General features: G+C 47.7%; 1 protein-coding gene across 1 annotated transcript in view; it reads left to right on the top strand.

Annotated features, from left to right (window-relative positions):
* The first annotated feature begins 878 nt into the window (after nucleotides 1–878).
* PIP4K2B (phosphatidylinositol-5-phosphate 4-kinase type 2 beta) overlaps nucleotides 879–21,107 on the top strand; it is a 33,184-nt gene continuing 12,955 nt past the window's right edge. The window contains exons 1-3 of the mRNA XM_039516324.1: nucleotides 879–1,062; nucleotides 12,607–12,704; nucleotides 14,936–15,032. Of these exons, the coding sequence (XP_039372258.1) occupies nucleotides 886–1,062; nucleotides 12,607–12,704; nucleotides 14,936–15,032 (372 nt within the window). The 5' untranslated portion in view covers nucleotides 879–885. The remainder of the gene's footprint in view (nucleotides 1,063–12,606; nucleotides 12,705–14,935; nucleotides 15,033–21,107) is intronic.

Here is a 21,107-nt window from a genome sequence, read left to right as displayed (position 1 = left end):
GGGGTGGGAGGGGAAAGAAAGCCTCCCCTGGGGGAAAGTGACATGCTCCCCTCAGTGTAGGCTGGACTGGGAGGAGAGTAGCAGGTCCTAGGTTTCCCCCTTCCAACGCGGGGCTCTTGGAGGGGGAGCAAGGGGGACCCCTGGCGCGGCACGTGGAAGATGAGGAGGGAGGAAGCTGCCAAGCGCTACCCCCCCATGTGCAGCTGTGCCCCTTTCGCTCGCCCTTTTAAGTGTGTGGTTACATAGATAGCAGACCATTCATAATTCCAGGCGCCTCGCTGATTATTGGCTACAGCCGGGAGGGGTGGAGCCTGACGTAATACGTCACTCAAATTGGGCGAGACCATCACTGGCGAGAGAAGGAGGGAGGCATTTTTTTCCGCCCCTTTCTCTACCTCGCCCCTTCTCGCGGTCCCCCCATCAGCCCAGCATGTCGGACGTATCCTTAGGGATCCTAGGGGAACTCGTCTGGGACTAACCCTGGACCAGGCAGTGGCTCCCCGTCCTTACACGCCTGCTCTCAGTACCCCTTGCCAGGGTGGGGAATGGTACATCCCACTCTCCTCCTCCTCAGGCCTCCGCCATCTTGGCACCTCCTCAGTGCAGGAGCCGGAGCGGGCTCGGCCGGCTACAGCGGCTCCTCCTTAGCGGTGGAGCGAACCACTGCAAGGACGAGCAGGAGGGAGGGGGCAGCTAGCGGGGCGGACGGAACCATTGTGGGGAGAGGGAGAAGCGAACGGGCCGGGCCGAGCTGGCCGGGGCGGACCGCTCCATCGGGCGGAGGGTGTAGGGGTTCGGGCGGAACCACTGTTTTGGGGTGTAACGGGCCGGGGCGGAACCATGCGGAGGCGCTGCTAGGGAAGGAGGGGGGGGGGCGGATCCGCCATGGCCTCGAACTGCGCGGGGGGCTCGTCGGCGGGGGGCGCCGGGGCGGCGCTGGGGGCCGCGCTCAGCGCGAGCAAGACCAAGACGAAGAAGAAACACTTCGTGTGTCAGAAGGTGAAGCTGTTCCGGGCCTCGGAGCCGCTGCTCAGCGTCCTCATGTGGGGGGCCAACCACACGGTGAGGCGAGCCCGGGATCGGGGCCCTTCCCCCCCCCCCCCCGCCCCGGGACCCCGCTCCCCACCCGGCACCTGGGCCTCCGAGCCCGCCCTCGGGGGTGGGGGCAGCCGCACGCTGAGGAGACCTCGGGATCGGGCCCCCACCCATCCCCTCGGGGACCCCCCCCCAGTGAGGAGCCCTCAGCCACCCCTCGCTGGGGACACCCCCCCCCATAGCCTGGGCTCTTCCCGCAGTGCCCCCATGGGGGGGGCAGCTGTATCCTGAGGAGACCCTACTACTGGGGGTGTTTCCCCATCCCGCTGAGGGTACCCCCCCTTCCCCAGGACACCCTCATCACCGTCCCTCATGCTGGGGGGGCATCCCATGGTGAGGGGATCCCAGGCACCTCCCTGCCTCAGGGACGTCTTCCATCCCCTGGGATCAGGGCCCCCACCCTGGACACTCCCACCCCATCCCCCTGGGGATAGCTGCACCCCAGGAACGGCCCTTTTTCCTTGGGCATCTATGGCTGAGGTCTCGGAGCTCATCCCGTTGTTTTCTTCATCCCCTCAGGGCTCTGACACCTCTCAGCCCAAGGACAGGGCCCCCCCATCTCCCTGGAACCAGGAGGTCCTGCTTGGGGGGTGGAGGGTAACAACATGGTGGAAAAACCCAGAGGGTCCCCTGGGATTCCCATCCTCTCTGTGAGAGGCCAACTATACCGTGAGATCCTGGGAGACCCTGTGTCTCTGGCCTTCCCATTCCCAAAGATCGTCCTGCTCCTCCACATCCTTATGTGGGAATCTACCCTCAAGTGGTTAGCCAGGAAGGACCCTTGGCCCCTCCCCTCCACTCACACACACATGGGAGATTCCCCTAATGCTAGGAAACCACAAAACCAGCCTTAGCATCCTCATAGTAGGGTCAGATGCACAATGAGGAGATGCCAGGATCCTGTTCCCATTCATTCTTCCCATGGAAACTCTTATCCCAAACCTTGGAGCCCGTGCTGAATGTTGACAATCTGGGGGTCATGTCCCAGGTGAGATCCCAGGGCATTGGGGGCCATAGATTTCCCACGGGGATGGAATGACACCTACCTCAGGCGGAAGCTGTGGGGGTTGACATGAATATCTGTGAAGCACTCTGAGCTCCTCACCTGTTGCAAAAAAAAAAAAAAAAAAAAAAAAAAGTACTTGTGGCTTAAAGACTAAAATTTTTTTATTTATGAGAGCTTTCGTGAGCTAAAGCTCACTTCTTCGGATGCATAGAATGGAACACACAGACAGGAGATATTTATACATACAGAGAACATGAAAAGGTGGAAGTATGCATGTTGCAGTCTCCTTTGGATCCTGCTTCTGACAGCTTCATACCGTACTCAGTAAACTTCTTCCCCCAGCTGCTGTGATTGCACCCAAAATCTTGCACTGTTCTCCTCATATACCCAGATGGGATGGATTGGAAATGACTGCCTCATGGCTGTGGCAGATAAACTGCCATAGCAGCAGTTAAAGATCTGAAATCCATCATCCTAGTAGAATATTCTTATGATCATGGAATTCCAGAAACCTTTCTCTCCTCCTGTCCTCACTTCAAATTTAATGTACTCCTTTTCAGGGCTGGGAAAACATTATTCCTTCTCATGGAGTGAAAGGGCCTAAGCTATCCATTCCTGCAGAATTTACTTTGCTGATTATTATTATTATTTATAAAGCTTTCTAGCTCATATGGTGGTGAAGAAAACCTCCCAAATATGATGGGATGCATGTTGTCTTCCTGAGTCAAAAGATGCTCAGGTGTTTCTGCTGCTGCTCAGAACTTTGCCAAGAAGCAGTCTAATGAAATTAACAAGACTTCTGTCAGCCTCACTGCCTCCATTAGAAGCTGGGAAATTAACAAGATTCTTATCAGTTTCACTTGCTGCCTCATAGTCACTGGAGCAGTTGCCACTTGGAACTTCTTGGTGGCCCTGGTCCCTTTTTTATTGGCCCTTGGCTGGTATGAATTTGGAAACATTTTCAAAGCTTGAATTGTTACATTGCAATGGAAATTATTAACTCTCAGAACACTTGGCTGTGAAATATTTACTCAGAGGGAGGCAAGGCAAAAGTTTGGTGCGAACGCCAAGCTAGTAATGTGATTATATCAAATATATATTATAATGAAACTGCAGCCAGAAACTGCAAAGCTGCATCCTGTAGAGCCAGAAAAGGGTTTAGAAAATATCAGTTGTGACCCCTCCCCCCGACAAACATCTGCGATTTCCTAATGAATTGTTGTCAATTAATTTTTATTTTACTTTGTTGCCACTGGCCTTGTTGCCGAGAAGGCATTTAGGTGAGGCTAAAACAGTTGGAGCCCAGTTCCACCATCGTGTAAAGCAGATCAGAGTCTAAATTATTTGTATTTGCTTTACTAATGAGCAGTTGCTCATGCAAGTCTGTGTTTGAGGAGTCCTCAGAATAGGGCATCACAGAGTTATTTGTATATGAGGTGGAATCGCTTATGTGCTACAAACAAATGAATTAGGCCAATTCTTATCATGCTGCAACTGTCTGTAAACAAGGTCCATTGCAAATGAAAAAGAACAGTTGAACCTGTTTTACAATTGGCCAGCCCTGAACAAATATTGACAGGAAAGCACCTTTTTTACTTTACAATTAGAAAAGAAACCTGCCCAGCTCTTAGGATGACAAATAACAGAAGCTGCAATGAGGGTAATGCTTTGAGAGAGTCTTGTCACTGCCCAGTGCATGGACTAGCCCAGTTGGTACGTGTGCTTACTGAGAGCCCCTGAAACTAGAGAGTGAGGCATATAGTTATGAGTTTTATTGATCACGTCCACTGCCTGTGTATTTATGCCCCAGTTCTACTTCAAGTTCCAAAGAGCCTGAACTGGGCATGGTATAATATGTAGGAAGGATTCTCTGCAACCCAGTCTCTCCTTTGGTTGTTCCAAAGGCTTGGTTAGAAATCTGAAGGGATTGTCCCCAGGAAGTTATAGATCACGCATGGAGTCCTATCTTCCTATCCAAAGGTATTGAAATAGACTTAGTGTTTGAATATACTAGGCTTGCATCCAAGCACAGCAGTCGTCCAGGATGCCTTACTGGGCACTGGTTGTACTGGCTGGTATATCTCAGCTTCTGCTGAATCGATCCAGTGTGAACGGGAGCCACGAGCATTGCAGCTGTACTTGTGCAGCCAATCTTCTTAATTCCATGCTATGATGCATTGTCTCTCACCTGAAAATGTACCCGAAGCTCCTGCTCATAGGCAAGGCCCCGTAACATGGCAAGCAGAATCTAAATTCTGCTCCACGGTCCCTGGTCTCTGAGGCACTGTAGAGGAAATTCTGCAACAACTCCAGATGTTTTGGGGGTTTTAAGAGATTTTTATGAAATATAAAAATGAATAATATTGTTCCAGTAGCCCCGTGGCATTTATTTTGCAACTGTGGAATAAAAAAAAAATAGCTGGAGGTTTGCTTCAGTGATGAGCAGTGAGAGTGTTAACAGTGTTGTCAATGTCACTGCCATCTGTAGGTTTCAGAGTTAACTGCTTCTTGCGATGAATGAGGTGGGTCACACCTCACCACTCCTATTCAGGCTGTGCGCTCTATAAAGTTTAAGTATATTTTCAACGTTATCTTTGCAACTATAAGGGCTAGAGACTTTTTTTTTAGAAGCTTACATTCTGGAACCCATTTTTTTCTGCGAAGAATGCACGGCCCTATCGGATAAACCCTTTGGGGGAGTGCCCGAATTTGTTTGTACCATCATGATTGTGATGGTTGTGTAAAAAATAATTATAGTTGGGCCAAACTGTTCCATGGACAAAGGAGACAAACAACCATTTTATGCAATCCGTCTGCTTGTTTTGTAAAGATACACCCTGGGGTCCATTAGCTTATTCTGGTAACAGCTAGGCCTCCCTTGGGTTTAAACAGGCTTGCTGGCAGCTGATGCAAATACAGTGCATGGTGGGCAAAAGTAGATGATGTGTCTGGAGATGTTAGTGCATGGAGATTGGGAGTTATTTTTTACACCAGTTCAGGCTATAATTCTCTCTAACACTGTCTGACTTCATCTGTACTGGCTGTGCTCAACCACATTTAAGTTGAGTGGGTCTGAACTGGTTTTTGATTGTACTTTGATACTTTGTGGCGCTGTGTAGACAGGACCAACAGTAGTGGTGGTTGGCAGCTGAATCTTTGAACCTGAAAGCTGCAGTGGGGGGAGGAAGCTTGTTTTCGCCTCCCTTCCTCCCTCCACCCCTCCCCCCAAAAGAAGTGTGAAAAGTTGTGCAAATAGGAGAAAAAGAGAGAGCTGGAAAGATTCCGAGTCCCATTTGTGAATGGCTTGTGAGTTGCATTGAAGAATTAAACCATATTAAAGATGGCATCCTTTGGCAGCTCGCCACAGATGCTGTTGTCATGGCTTTTGGGGGAGAATAGAAGATTCAGGCTTCTCATTGCTGGCTGTACATTTAGTGTCCCTCCCGCACATCACTTCATAGCCTGATTGAAAGTGTTTGTGTAAGGGGTGGAGGAGAGGAACACCAAGACGGGAGGTGAAAATGTTAAATTGTGATGAGATTCTTGGATTCTTGAGATTCTGTGCACGTGGTGAGACCCTAGTTCTTGTTGTAAGGGATTGGTTGTACCAGATGACAGGATTCTAGTGTTTGCCAGTGGTGGTGAGTGTCTCTCCCTGTTTCTACATGTTGAACAGCCATGTCTGTGCAGATCAAGTTAGCCTTTGTTCAGTGAGATGGTAGCTGTAGATCTGTGGCCTTTGGTGGGAACAAAGGGCTGGCTTCTGATCTGGTGTAAGCGGGTGCCCCTCCATTTAAATCCGTATCTTCGTGATGCTGTCTCGGTGGATCTTGCTAATGGCAGCATTCTCTCTTCTTGAATCTCCATTTATCGAATGAGGCACCACCCAATCTCACAGGATTACTGGGATTTTGTGCTCAGCCAGTACAGAAGGCAGCTTTTTGGTATTCAATCCAAATAGTAAAACTGGGATTGGCAGCATACCATTGTTTTTGGCGTGCCATATAAACTCTGGCCACAGAGATGCATCTGCTATATACTGTTTTGAAGTCCACTAAACTGATGCACTCAACCTACCATATGCCAATATTCATCACATCCCTAATGTTGATTGTTTCTTCCGGGGCTGTAGTTGACCATAGGGAGTGCGGTGTATGGCAACAGGATTGATAACCAGCATCAACGACCTTTGCCATGCCGTGACCCCATGTTGCAACAGAATGTATTTTGGAACCTTCTCTTGAGATAACGAGGGGAGAAATAGTCCAGTGGGCTGGATACTGACCACGGTTCTGCTCCTCGCTCTGCCATAGATTGACTTTGTGACCTTTGGTAAGTCACTTAGTCTTTCTGTGCTTCAGTTCTCCGTTTATGAAAATGGGAATAATAGCACTTACCTGTTTCATAGGGGGCTTGAGAGGATAAATACGTTAAAGATTGTGAGACAGTTACTGTGATCGGGGCCATGTAAGTACCTAAGATACATCAGGAAAACTCAACTGGGTGATCTCATGGCCTGCAACCCTAGCATATTGGGCTGCGATTCCACCACAGCTCACTAGCTATTCAAGATTGCGCCAGGTCAGTGAAGATCTCTGAGGTGCTTCGGGAAGGGGTGTGTTCAGTGTCACTAGGAGATGCTCGTCCCTTAAACAATATCCAAGGGTGGTGCTGGGGCTGTTTTCCTGCAGGAGGTTCCATCTTTGGGATGAGCTGTAGAACCAAAACTTTCCTGCTAATGGTTACGAAGAGTTCCATGGCATAATCTGTCTAATTAATCACACTTCAGCTCAGGAAAACTATATTTTCTCAAACCAACCCACACTTAGGGTTTCAATTGTGTACACTATTCTTCTTCACTTTCTGCCCTAAACCATTGTGCTGGATTGCGGTCTGCAGTTGAGCGGTTGTATTCTGCTCCAGATGTGGTCAGATCTCAGTGCTGATGAAAGTGAGCCCCACATATATATCCTTTACCTACCTCATGAGGGTGTCGTGGAGCTTGATTAATGCTTGCAAAGCTGTTTGTGTTCCCTGGCTGAAAGGCACTAGAAGGGAACAAAGTGTTTTTATTTTCTGAGCAAATTCCTGCTCTAAAGAATCCTGGAGAATAGACTTGGATACGCCGTCATTTAGATCTTGTTTGTAAACAAATTGTGTTGTCCCATCAATTTACTAATGGTAATTGCCACTTTGAGGCTAGAGTCAGGTTTTGAAATGAAATTATGCTTTTCCTGTTTATCCTGAGAACAGCTGGCCCTGAAGTGCACAGAATATTGATGTCTTATTGAATAAGAAATCACCCTTGCTAATAAGGATGAGTTACCCACTGCAAATAAACCTAGAATCCTATTGATTACTGCTGCCTAAGAATTCAAGGCACTAAAAAACACCACAGCTTGCCCCACCTGTGTATTTACAGAGCAATACGAGCCATTTTTACTTTATCTTGTACAAATGAGGAAATTGCATGTCCTAGTTAGTGGTATTGTGCTTGCACTCAGGTGAAACCAGAAGCGGTCGCTCCTTGTTGCGGTGACTTTTCCATTTGAGATATCGTCAAATAGGTCGATCTAAAGTGTGACCTGCTGCTAAATTCTGTAATCTGCCCTCCAGGTTCTCAGGTATCTGGTGGGTTTTGTTTTAAATTGATCATGATGATGACTGGCATGTGTCATCTATTTAAATCAGAATTCTGGGGAAAGGGATCGATGCCAGATTGACCAAACCCTGGCAAAAATGCAAAAGACCAGGTACAGAATGGGCAACAGCAGCGTATGCCCCTCTTACCGGCACTCCTTTACTGACCAGGGCTGGGGGGTTGAGTGTCCCATTTGAGTCTTTGCTTTGCTGGGGTCTTGCCTGGAATGAGAATCGAAAGTCCAATGGCAATTTAAAAAAGGCACAATGGGCCCTGTAAAGTGACAGTTTACTGATTTAATCTAAAAGGTCTTTTTGGTGGGAGGAGCTGAGGGGAGGAGAATGGTTGGAAACAATTTGTAGAGGGCAACAGTGTGCGAGGCATTTTACAGTCAGGGATGAAGGCATCCCTGCCCTGAGTGCTTATGGTCTAGGACGGTAGATAATGTATCGATGGGATTAGATTAGTCAGCAAATGCACGGACTGAAAGGTGAATCTCAGTGTCTCTTTAGCGAACATAAGAGCGGCCATATGGGGTCAGACCTGAGGTCCATCCTGCCCAGTGTCCTGTCTTCTGTTCATTCCCTCTGGGGCACCTGGCATTGGCCACTGTCAGAACAGGGAATCATCAAATGATCCATCACCTGTCGCCCATTCCCAGCTTCTGGCAAACAGGCTAGGGACACCATGCTACGGCCAACACATCAGATCTGTCCCCTTCTCCCTCCACTGGCTTCCCACAGAATATTGAGTCAGGTTCAGAGTTTTGGTTCTCGTCTCCATGGCCTGGGCCCAGGGTATCTAAAAGAGAGAGTGTGGCTGATGACGTCACTCCTCTGGCACAAAGGGAGCTTCTGCAATAAGGGTAAAGCTCGTCTGTGCAGGAAACAACTTTCTCTGGGGTTGGCCCAACACACTAGAATGAACTGCCCCAGCAGCCAGGGACCATCACAAACCTCACCACCTTCTGTGCCAAGCGCACTGGTCTTTGATTTTGCGTTCTCTAATGTGAATTCATAGTGACGTGCGTCTGCACACACTCCTCTCCTTGGGGAGCGGATGAAAGAACAGACACGACAGATGTTAGTCACCTTGCTTAATGCGCTGTTGGAAGGCACTCGGGTACTATGGTGATGAGAGCAGTATGTACTATAACATGCCTTTGTAGTTCCACCTTTATTTGGTCAAGATTTAACATCTAGTGTCTCACTCCTCTGAAAGGACTATGCTTAGCAGGCCCTTTGGAAGACATATGGTTGATTGGGCTTTTTTGGGGGGGACTTTTAGAGTTCAGTGGCTATTAGCCAGGATGGTTGGGGTGCAAGTCTGTGCTCAAGGTGACCCTAAACCTCTGACTGCCAGAAGCTGGGAGTGGAAGACTGGGTGGATCGCTCTACAATTGCCCTGTTCTGTACACTCCCTCTGAAGCTTCGGTGCAGGCTGCTGCCAGAGACAGGATCTTGGGCAAGATGGACCTTGGTCTGACCCAGCAGGTCCGCTCTGATGTTCTTATGACTTGGTGGGAAAAGATGGATGCACTGAAAACCAGTAGTAATGGTTCTGACTTGAACTTTGAAAGGCAATGTGAGGGCAATAGGTTTATTTCCTGTCCTTCAAATCCTAAAAAAGGATGTAAAATATGGCAGCTGTCTGTTATAGTAACACGGTATGCGGGTTACACTAGTCGAAGGTCTGGGATTTGCTATATTCAATCCTGGACTGGTGCCAAGTGGAGACCTGACATAGTTTCAGAGGCAAGGGAACAGCAGGGACTAGAAACACCTGGTCAGCTCTTTATTCTGTTGATCACTTTGTAAGGTAATGATCCTCTGATGGCCCTCTCATCTCAGGGCAAGTCACTTCCCATGTTCAGTATGGGATTGTAATACCCTCCTTTCAAGGGAGCTATGAAGCATAAGTAACTCAAGAGCTTTGAGATCCCTAGAAGGAGCTATAAAAAAGAGTGGGAGGGGGGTGTTAGTGAGGCACCAGGAGGGTCTTAGGATCTTTAACGCAAATCAGCGTCAATGGGGGAAGGTGCTTGGGTTTAAACATCCAATCCAAAAAGCAATGCTTATAATAATGCAACACCCCAGTACAGCACCTACCCTCTCGATACTGGATGGCAGGAGTTCACATCTCTGTCTAGAGGGCAGCATGAAATACAGGTGTCTAAATGTCTTACCACATCATTCCGATGGCTTTAGAGGTGGCGCCATGCTACTCACGGTGTGACCGCCTGGCGCTCATGAGTGGTTGAACTCTGCTCCAGTGCCATCCAGAATAAAATCACACCCCGTTAACGTCCAGTGGCTGTTCTCCACTGACCCTCGACTCAGTGTCCAAAAGCTGGTAGCGGGGTCCAGTGAATGCAGCTGGCTTGGGGAGGAGGCTGCCAGCGAAGGATTTTCCCCTTGGACGTTGATGCTCTGATGGGCAGGGCATGCTTTGAATGAGCATTGGAGTAGCCCCAGTGCAAATCACACGTGTCAGTCGAAAGGGCTGTACCATGGAAAGCCACTGTGGCAGTAGCCAGGAGAGACAAAGGTCAGGCTGAAATCTTTTTGCCTCCCATCAGGGAGCAGTTCATACGTAAATGTGAGCCATCTCCCAATTCCCTTTTCCTCGCAGCCACTGGCTTTGGATACCTCTGTGGCTTTGAGAGCACTGTAGTGTTGCCGTTGGCACTCTGTCCGAGATCTGGTCTAGAACAAGCAGATTGTGGCTTGCCAGCTCTCACCATGGCGCAGGATAAAAAAGGGCTGAAAATGGCTATGTCTCAGGAGAGGCGATTTAGTAGTTCCCTCCTACTAGGCAGGCTAACTTGGAAGCCGGGAGCAGAACCTCTTATTAATGCAGAATTGAGGGTCTGCCGCACCTCCCACTTGGGTCATCTCCTTTCACTTTGCGTGTCTACACCCAGCCCTCAGTGTCTGCCTTGTCCGGGATCAGGCTTTCAGCAAATGCAGTGAGAGTATCAGTCTCTTCGCTCCATTGCAATTTACAAATGATAGGCAGCGTGTAACATTATTTATTCATTTGTCTGTAGGGCACAACAAAGCACTTTATGTAAGTGGGTACCATCCCCTGATGCTTCTACAGAGTAAATACTAGGCAGTGCTTTAAAGAGCTTCTGCTTTCAAATTTTAACCAGACAATGGCCCTTTTACTTTCTTCCCTCATTGCTGATTCCGAGGATTTTTCTCTTTAATAGTTCTCTTTTCACTTGGTAACGCACCTGATTTTGCAGTGAAAATGCAGTCGTGTTTGATTCCCCAGTTTATGTGCATTTCTTTCATGGGCAACAATGGGAAAAGAGATGTGAAAAATACTTGTCTGTTCAGTGATTGTGTGCTAAGATATTAGAATGGTTTAGATAATCCCCTGGCTATCTCTCTAGCGCCTTCCATCAGCATAGAATATCAGGGTTGGAAGGGACCTCAGGAGGTATCTAGTCCAACCACCTACTCAAAGCAGGACCAATCCCCAGACAGATCTTTACCCCAGTTCTCTCAAGGATTGAACTCACAACTCTGGGTTCAGCAGGCCAATGCTGAAACCACTGAGCTATCCCTTAGATCTCCATGTTCTTTGCAAACAATGAATTAAACCTTGCAGTCTCCCCAAGAGGTAGAGATATATCACCCCCATTTTACACATGGGGAAACTGAGGCACCCTGAAGTTAAGTGACTTATCCAAGGACTCTGAAAGAGTCCGGATCAGAACCCAGGTCTCCTGACTCCCAGCCCACTGCTTTAACTACCAGGGCAGGCTGCTTCTCTTCAAGTATTACCGAATTGTTACAGGCACATTTTAAAATAACAATGGTAATTGAATTGTGGTGGAATTACTTTGTAAATCCACTGTGTTAATACCAGATCAGTGAGTTGGGACTGATGTGGCCACTCTGACTTCCAAATTAACGAATAACGATTGGACTTGTCGTAGTCTGAGCAAACGTTGGGGTTTCGGTAAAGCTGAAGTGGATGGCATTGCTTAGCTAGCCATGCTTGCAATGAATGCTTCAATGCGTCACTGGGGACAGTCACGCTTTGATATTTCTTATCACGTTGGTTCATTTAGCATATTATAGCCACATGTAGCCCTCCCGTTGTTTTACTACAGGCTGTTTCAGTCCATGGTGCAACAGACTGAATGTTCATACATGGCTTTCTCAAAAGTTGCTGTTCTGCAGTGTGGCAGCCGAATACCCAATCGCCTGTTTCCATGTATTCCTGTGGTTGCCACACATGAACAGAGAACAACAGAGAGCCAGTGGAGTGATTCATCCTTTGGGGGAGTGTGGGATAAGAACTCCAAGAGACAGCCAAGGAAGGAGCTGGTATCACTGAGACAGCTGTATTGGCTAGAGAGAAGCAGTCCAGAACCTCCGTCACTGTCCAACCCATTATTTATACCAGTGAGAACTAGTTATGGAGTTTGTTGCCAGGGCAGCTTTTGACCTAAAGAGAGAGGAGTGTAAAAACAGAAAATCCGAGTGATGCCTTGCAGGCCATGGTTAAATCTTCGTTCTCGAATCCTATCATGGGTGATCAATAGAAGGTTAACAAACTGTAGCTGCCTTAGAATAATGCAGAGCCAGAGGTTGGCTGAAAACGTACTTGCCACGTCACTAGCAAGTCTGTATAATGCCCTTTTAAACTTGAAACCACAGCACTTTCCCGGATCTGTCCAGCGCAGAAATATGCTCTAAAAGTTGAATGAATTGTATCGCTTCCAAATCCGTTTCTAGCAAGTATTCAACAACATCCATAGCTTTCTGGGGTCACCAGTAAACCCACTGATAATGACAGGGGATCATGATTCAAGTGTGAGTCGTGTTGCTTTTCCTTTCTCTTACAGATCAATGAGCTAAGCAATGTTCCTGTCCCTGTCATGTTAATGCCAGATGACTTTAAAGCCTACAGTAAGATTAAGGTGGACAATCATCTTTTCAACAAGTAAGTAGGTGTGGTTTCACCTCCCCCTCCCCTTGCTGTTCATTCTGTCGGTAAAGAGCTTCTGCTCTCTCTGAGGATTGGCAGTGACCCCCAGTTCAGATGTTTCCATGCGCTGTTGTAAAGAGAGAATGTGGCATGATTTGAAATATGCCAAACCTGCGAAGCAGGGAAGTGGGTATTCTGACAGTACCTGCCAGGCTGTCTTGTGGTTTGGCCTTGGTCACTCACTTGGTGATGCAGAGGTGCAGTCAGGGCTGTGATCACAGAGGTGTAGTTGCTGGATTGGGTTGAATTTGTTTTAGTGTTCGTGGAGGGCAGTTAATCCAACACCCTAAGGCTGAAGTTCTCTCTCCTCCTCCCACCCTGCCTGACCTGTCTTCATCAAACCTGCCCCAGAGAGACCCCCTCTAGGGGAGAGTGTGTGTGTGTGTGGGGGGGGGGGGTTCATTCTGCATGACCCCTGTGGTTCTTTGCCTCTCTGCTGAGGTTGCTGACAAGGGAGCCAGTTGCTCTGGGGGGCTTTGTGATGTGGATTCTTGTCCATGGGAACTGGACGGAGACCACCAAAGATCCTGTGTCTGGAAGTGCTCCAAACCAGTAGATGTAACTGATATCGGGAGTCGCAATATGTTACCTGGCTCTGAGCCTCCCGTGATGCCTCAATTGAGGAAGAGGACTATGCGAGGGAATCTTGCATTGTGTATTAAGAGGAGCAAGACTGGAGCAGATTCGTCCACTCTCCTTTGTCTCCTGACCATTAACCACTTGCCAGTAACTGACCTCCTCCTTACCTTACTTTATAAGTCCCGAAGGTCTGTTCTGAAACTAGAGGACTGGTTTCCCCAGCTTTTCATCTTAAACAGTCATGATGCATTACAGGGTACATCTGCCCAAATTAGCCTCCGGGGACCAACTGGTTTCTCTAGACACGTCTTGGACTGTACGTTCCGTTGCTTGAAAACCTTGTTCTGGATTAAGGAAGCTGTGCTGGGCAATGGTTAGAGCACGGAAACAGAAGTACGAGACCTGGATCACTTACTCCCACTGTGCCCTTGAACAAGTCATTCCACAGCTCCACGCTTCAAATCCCTTACCTGCAAAATGATGAAAATGATGCACGCAGCTTCTAAAGCGTTGAGAACAGAAGGGCATTGTGCTGTTTATTGGAAGTGCCACAATACAGTTGGGAATGTGGACTCTGAGCTTGTGTGTGAGACCTTTTTTTTTGGCCTTTGAATAGAATCCTACTATGTTTTTGGATTAGGCTTTCAGAATCATAGAACTGAAAGGGACCTCGAGAGGTCGTCTAGTCCAGTCCCCTGCACTCCAGGCAGGACTAAGTATCATCTAGACCATCCCTGACAGGTGTTTGTCTAACCTGCTCTTAAAAATCCCCAATGATGGAGATTCCACAACCGCCCCAGGCAATTTACTCCAGTGCTTAACCACCCTGACAGTTAGGAAGTTTTTCCTAATGTCCAACCTAAACCTCCCTTGCTGCAATTTAAGCCCATTGCTGCTTGTCCTGTCCTCAGAGGTTAAGAACAACAATTCTTCTCCCTCTTCCTTGTAACAACCTTTTATGTACTTGAAAACTGTTACCACGTCCCCTCTCAGTCTTCTCTTCTCCAGACTAAACAAACCCAGTTTTTTCAATCTTCCCTCTTAGGTGATGTTTTCTAGACCTTTAATCGTTTTTTGTTGCTCTTCTCTGGACTTTCTCCAGTTTGTCCACATCTTTCCTGAAATGTGGCACCCAGAACTGGACACAATACTCCAGCTGAGGCCTAGTCAGCACGGAGTAGAGCGGATAATAATGATTAATAAAAGCACACATCACTGAATTTACACAGTCCTTCGCAACCATGTAAGACATACACCTTCTCCTAAAGAGCTTGCAAACTAAGGACCAGATCCTGAAAACACTTACCTACATTAGTAACTTTTCATGAGTTATTATTTGTTATAGGTATTATCATAGTGCCTAAAACCTACAGCATTGAATATGACCAGTTGCACAGTACAGGTAAGTGTTTGCAGAATGAGGCTATTAGGGAACACGCAGAACAATAATTCAGGAAAACACAAAGCTGAGAATGGAGGAGAAATGGGGAATTGAAACACTTCTGGGGCTAGTGGTGAAGTAGTAGGAGCTTAGAGCAGGAAAATAGCTTTGAAAATTGTACTACGGAGTTTGCTGTGCCTGAATAACGTCTTGCTGTCTGTCCTAGGGAAAACTTGCCAAGCCGTTTTAAATTTAAGGAGTACTGCCCAATGGTGTTCCGAAACCTCCGCGAAAGATTTGGGATTGACGATCAAGATTATCAGGTACGGGGGAAAAAAAAACCCACTTGTGGAGATTGCGAGAGTTTAGATATTTGCAGCGTTGGGTTTTGCAGGTTTCTAAAAGAGCCGCAGCGGAAAGGAGGTGTGTCGCGTTTGCAGCTTTGGGGGCCTCTTCAACGAAGTGAATGCGCCGAGTGATTATTTTTGTACTAGGGTTTTGTACAAGATGCTCTGTGTTTGGGACCTGTCCTAACAGCACAGCTGTGACCATTCAGACCTGTCTCAGATGTGGGGGCAGGGAGGGGAACGGCCCAGTGTGTCCTGCAGTTTGGTTTAAATCTGGTTGTCAGAGTGGTTGCAACTCTCTGGGATGTAACAGAGCCTCCCTTCTTATTTGTGGTTTTTAGCTCTAAAGAGGTAGCAGATACTTAACAGGCAGGGAGATAAGAGGCCCTTAAATTAGATAAAACAGATTAAAAAAAGAGAGGCTTTGATAGCAGCCTGACCTTTAGCAGTATGAGTGTCAGGTAATTAAAACATCTTATCTTTGCAGCTGTGCAGCAGTGGATAACTGTTGGCCTCCTGCCAGCAATGGTCTGCTGATGCGTATCTACATATTCTTTGAAACCTGCAGCATTGGGCCAATGTATTGATTAAGCCTGATATTTGAGTGTGTTTTCGTGTATATGATCTTGTAAAAACGCTCTCTCCCCCAGCACTTCACCCACTTAATGTTTTCTGGCATCCTGGCAATATTTTTCAGAAAGATCATCACAATTCTCCCTAATTATGTCTCAGTTATCACCCACCCTCCTCCGGCTAGTGTAATGAGATTTGTTTTCTCACCCCAGACAGCATTGGAAGCAAAGGTGCAATTGCTATTATTATTCCTTCGGATGACAGCGCAGGGCTCATCAGGAGGGGGATTGCGAGCTACTCAGTCCAGTTTCTAGTCTCCTAGTTCAGGAGCCCGGAGGGGAGCATATGTCAGTAAAACACACGCTTGGTGCTGCTTTGACGCATTGTTGCCAGCATCACCAAGAGATGACGCATCGAACGGGCCATGGAACATCCCTGTAGAATGGATCTGTCCAGATTTGTGTTGATATATTGCCCCTGGGCATCACGGTGGAGGTCTGAGCAGCTTGTGTTGTAGCTGTCCTTAGTCCTTCAGTCTTCAGAGCTGTCAATCCAGCACCTTTCCTTAGCCTTACATTGGTTACCGTATTTTCCGGCGTATAGGGCGACTGGGCGTATAAGACGACCCCCTAATTTTCCAGTTAAAACATAGGTTTTGGCCTATACTCGCCGTATAAGACTACCCCCCCCCTTCCGAGGCAACACCATTTAATAACATCAGATTTGATTTAAATAATTTTAATTAAAATGGTTTTGACTTACTGGTACTTACAGGGAGTCAGAGGGCTCTGGGCTGCCCGCTGCAGCGGGGAGCCCAGAGCCTTTTAAATCCCAGCCGCGGTCGGGAGTCAGAGGGCTCTGGGCTGCCCGCTGCGGCGGGGAGCCCAGAGCCTTTTAAATCCCAGCCGCGGTCGGGAGTCAGAGGGCTCTGGGCTGCCCGCTGCGGCGGGGAGCCCAGAGCCTTTTAAATCCCAGCCGCGGCCGGGAATCAGAGGGCTCTGGGCTGCCCGCTGCGGCGGGGAGCCCAGAGCCTTTTAAATCAGCACAGGGGCATTCTGTATGTAGCCAAAGCTACAGTATGTTTATACCCGGCGTATAAGACGACCCCCGATTTTTTGGGGTTGTTTTTTAGTATAAAAAGTCGTCTTATACGCCGGAAAATACGGTAATTTGTTTTAAAGGTTTTTCCCAGTTATTTTTCTGTTGTAAGAGTCAGGTCTCAGTTTCTACAGCAAGGTAGCTTCATGTCCTGTAAGCCTTATTAGGAGCATGTTGAGAAGAGAGACAGAGTGGTTACAGAATGAGACTAGGAGCCAGGGGAGCCTGCGTTCTGTTTGTCACTCCGCTACTGTCTTGCTGTATGACCCTGGGCTTGTCACTTAACCCCCTGCCTTAATTTCTTCACCTGCAGAATGAGGTCTGTGGAGCACATTGAGATCTCTGGATGGAAAAGGCTGTGCTCTTGATGAACTTTATTTTGAGTTGTTTTTTTTTCTATATTTCAGTAGAAGCCTCTTTCCCAATACCCTTCCCCCCCACTTGTTAGACTCCCTTCTAGTCTGCTGCCTTATTGCACACCCAGTCAGAATGGACACACACAGGATGTTTTCACAGAGCAGAGCAGATTTCCTATGGCAGAAGCAACAGTTTTCTTTGCTTCTCTTCTGCAATAGACTGTTCATCACAGTGAGAAATAAACAGTGGCTGCAGTTCCATGGTCACATTTCACCCTGCTGGCTCTTGTGACAGCCCGTCCGCTGCTTTGGAGATGGAGCAGAAGAGACTATAAAGAGCGATCCTGTTGGAGGATGAGGAGGGGTGTGTGTGTGTGTGTGCGTGTGCGCGCACGCACATGTACAAGGAGCACACTGGATACTTCACAGCTACAGCTGAACGATTAGCTCTGCTGCTTGTGATGGAAAATTCCTTTCATCTTATCTCCTGGACGTTGTGTTTTTTCCGGTGCACGTGCTTTCTTGAGTTTTGGCCCTTGGGAGAGTAGACTGGGACTTAGGAGATCGGCGTTCTATTTCTGGTTCTGCCATTGGCCTGCTGGGTGACCTTGGGCAAGTCACTTCACTGCCCCGTGCCTTAGTTTCCCCATCTTTAAAACAGAGATAATGATACTACCCTCCTTTGCTAAAGCACTTTAAGAACATCAGAGTGGCCACGCTGGGTCAGACCAATGGTCCATCTAGCCCAGTATCCTCTCTTTCGACAGTGGCTGGTGCCAGATGCTTCAGAGGGAATGAGCGGAACAGCTTAATTATTGCATGATCCATCCCCCGTCACCCTGTCCCCACCTCTGGCAGTTGGAGGTTTAGGGACACCCAAAGTTTGGAGCTTTGAGATTCACGGATGAAAAGTGCTCTACAGCAGACGCTTGTTTGCAGCAGCACCTGGGAAGAGCAACCGCCGCTTACGAGCACCATTTCCCCAGGGACCGTTTTCCCTACTGCGAATTGTTGACGCTCCCCATAACAGCAACAGCTGTTGAGGAGCGACACAGCAAAAGGCCTTGATATGTTGCTACCAATGAGCATCTACTGTATCGGTTACACTGGGTTCCATCGCAAATAAGGAATTTCTCTAACAAGGTGCTGTTGGGTATTTTTCATAACTTTTTATTTACTACGATAAGCTCTAAAAAGGCTTGCAACAGAAACCTTTTCGCACACCCTGTGCCCCCACTCTGCTCGCACTTAATCTCTTGCCTGCACATTGGTATGAGAAGCAATGGAGTCAGGAGCAAAAGGCAGGTCTCCTGCACTCAAATCTCAGCTCTGCCACAATTTCACTGTGTGAACAGGAATTCTTGCGTACATCTTAGTTTCCCCATTGATAAAAATGTGGATATTCTCAAACCACCCAATGAAATCCCTTAATGTTGGTAAGGAATTTTGAGATCATCCGGTGAAAATCAGAATATGTGTAAAGTGTCCAGGAATCCTTGGCTACCAGTATTACAAAACCAAGTGGAAAAAATTGCGCTAAGGTCGTTGACGTTGCTTTTTAAATACTAAAGATGGAAATTCCCTAGTGCGTCTGCACGCTAATACTGGACACAACTGCATGTCGTAGTACTGCTAATGGATCCACGTCAGCTGAAATATTTGGGGGCTGTGTACTCGGAGCAGGAGGATCGGAGTTCTCTCCCTGAAGTCGCTGTGAAGGTCTGAGTGGCTGTGATGTGCAACCTAACGATGCGTGTCAATAGGAGGCCATTGATTTGTTACAGTATCATCTTTGGAATCTCGGTGACATCTGGAGAGAACCCACATAAGCCAGTCACTAGAGATGACTAGTCCCTCCTTTCAATGGTATGGACTATGCCAGCCTTTATTTTTTTCCCTCCTGCCGTCAGACATTCTCTATACAGTGATTGCCTTGTACTGGCAGAGGAAGTGCCGCTGTCGCCCAGCCTGTTGGCATGATTTCATGCCAGGCTTTATCCAGATCTTGAGGCGGAAGGTTGAACAAAGCTATCCTAACTCTAGCTGATGTGTAGCGGGTTGGCTGGAAGAAATAACTGTGTGGGTGTTGGTTTCACACAATTCAACGTGCCTCTTACATCTGTTTATGTGAAAGTTAGCTGCTTTCTCTCTGATGTTATTTTTGTCCTCTGGCTAATCTGCCTTAGCATATTTTTACGTAGCCTAGATGCTCTTTTCTTAGGAAGTGATTCTGAGTAATACAACGTAACCTATCTGGGAACACCACTATTGCGTCACTTTCCTCTCTTGCCTAATCTGTCATTTATGTAGTGCCTGTCACTCTGCAAGAACCATGTCTCCCATCTCTGGGGTGGGACAGTGTCAGCTGTTTAACAGCACTCCACTGGACTGAGGCTGTGTAGGACAGGAAGTAAAGAATGCTGCATTCAGCTGAAATTTCAATGGGGTTTCAGGCAGGTAGAATGTAATTATTTGAGTGGGAATTGAGCCAGGAAGCTATATTTTAATCATCCCTACTCTGGGGGGAGAGAGAATAAAGTAAATCGGAGCGTCACGACAGGATCTCTAAATGACCGCAGATGGTCAGGATTTCTGCTTCCTGTCCCCTCTAAAAGAAGGGAAATCGGCTTGACGGTGGCAACTGCTCGGTTTTTGAGACGATGCGTGTTAGCCCACACAGCACCTACTAAGCTGCAAACGTCAGCAAGAAGCGATTCCCCCGTGTCCCTCTCCCTCCCCCACCCGCGCTTTCCCTGATGGTTTCTAGGCCATTGGCAGGAAGTGAGTTTTTCCCCTTCTGCATTAAAACGAGGTGCATTTAAATGCTTCCTTCTAAAATGAAAACTCTCTCCTCAGCTTATTTTTTAGTTTGCAACTGGAAACCCCCTTAGTTCACAGCAGGCTCTGTTTGCCTACATGTCCCATGCTTCACAGGAGCAGAAAAGCAGGCTCCCTCTGCTGGTATGCTTTCAAAAAGCTCCATGAGTGGAGAAGAGACAGCAGAAGTAATTACTGGCGTTAAAATATGTGATGTGTGTAACCGGGATCCAGAAAAGCACACGTACGTTTGGCGACATAGCAGCCTTCATCCTGATGTGCATTTCGAAGCACATGTACAGGTGTAAGGATTAGCTTGTGTGGGTAGATATAAGGAAATAGCAAAATAAAATGGAATGCTTCAGAGTCTAGTAAAATGATGATTTTGCTCCTATCCATAAAACAATGTCCAGGGCTGCGGGGGAGGGGCTGATCTTTAAAAGAGGAAGGATGGCCTTGTAGCTAGGCAAGAGATCAGAATTCAGTTCCTGGTTTTGCCACAGAATCTCTGTTGGACCTTGGGCAAGTCGCTTCATCTCTCTGTGCCTGAACTGCCCAGCTTGTGAAATGGGGAGGACAATCCCTCCCCACCCTCTCTAAGTAGCAAGTTCTGTGGGTTGGGTACAGTCTCTTCCCGTGTGTATGTGCAGCGCCCAGCACGTGCACATGGTATGATAATAGAAGCAGGAAGGGGGCAAACAAACTGTTCTTGCAGAGCAGTTGCAGCAAGGGGAGGCTGCAGTAATGGGTAAGGGCAAAGTGACAAACACTCGTTGTGTTAATTCGTTATGGATTGAGGAGGATGTCGCTATGACAGCTTAGACCAAATGCTCAGCTACAGGTGTGCAGCAAAGAGGGATGGGGAAAGATCAGAACAGACGCTTACAATCAGTTACCTGCCAAAGTTGCTTAGACTGCAAGTTCTTTGGGGCAGGGACTGTCTGTCTCTTTTTGTGTTGGTTCAGTGCCTCGCAGGATGGGGCTTGGGCCTTTAAGGTGCTACCACGATATTAAATCATGATCATAAAGACACCAAAGAAGCTTTTTCTAAAGGTTTGACTACACTAGACTTCTAAAAATGTCCCACTGGTGCAGTAGTGGTGAAAGTGCTAACGTAGACCATCCGCTGGCATTTTGACCACCACATCATATAACCCTGCTTTCCGTGTATAGATGACATGATGATTAAAACTCTAGCAGCCGCCAG

Source organism: Mauremys reevesii, linkage group 27 (assembly GCF_016161935.1).
Source record: "Mauremys reevesii isolate NIE-2019 linkage group 27, ASM1616193v1, whole genome shotgun sequence".
Classification (NCBI taxonomy): Eukaryota; Metazoa; Chordata; order Testudines; family Geoemydidae; genus Mauremys; species Mauremys reevesii.
The sequence above is the reverse complement of the archived record's forward strand: the minus strand, read 5'-3'. Positions and strand labels throughout refer to the sequence as shown.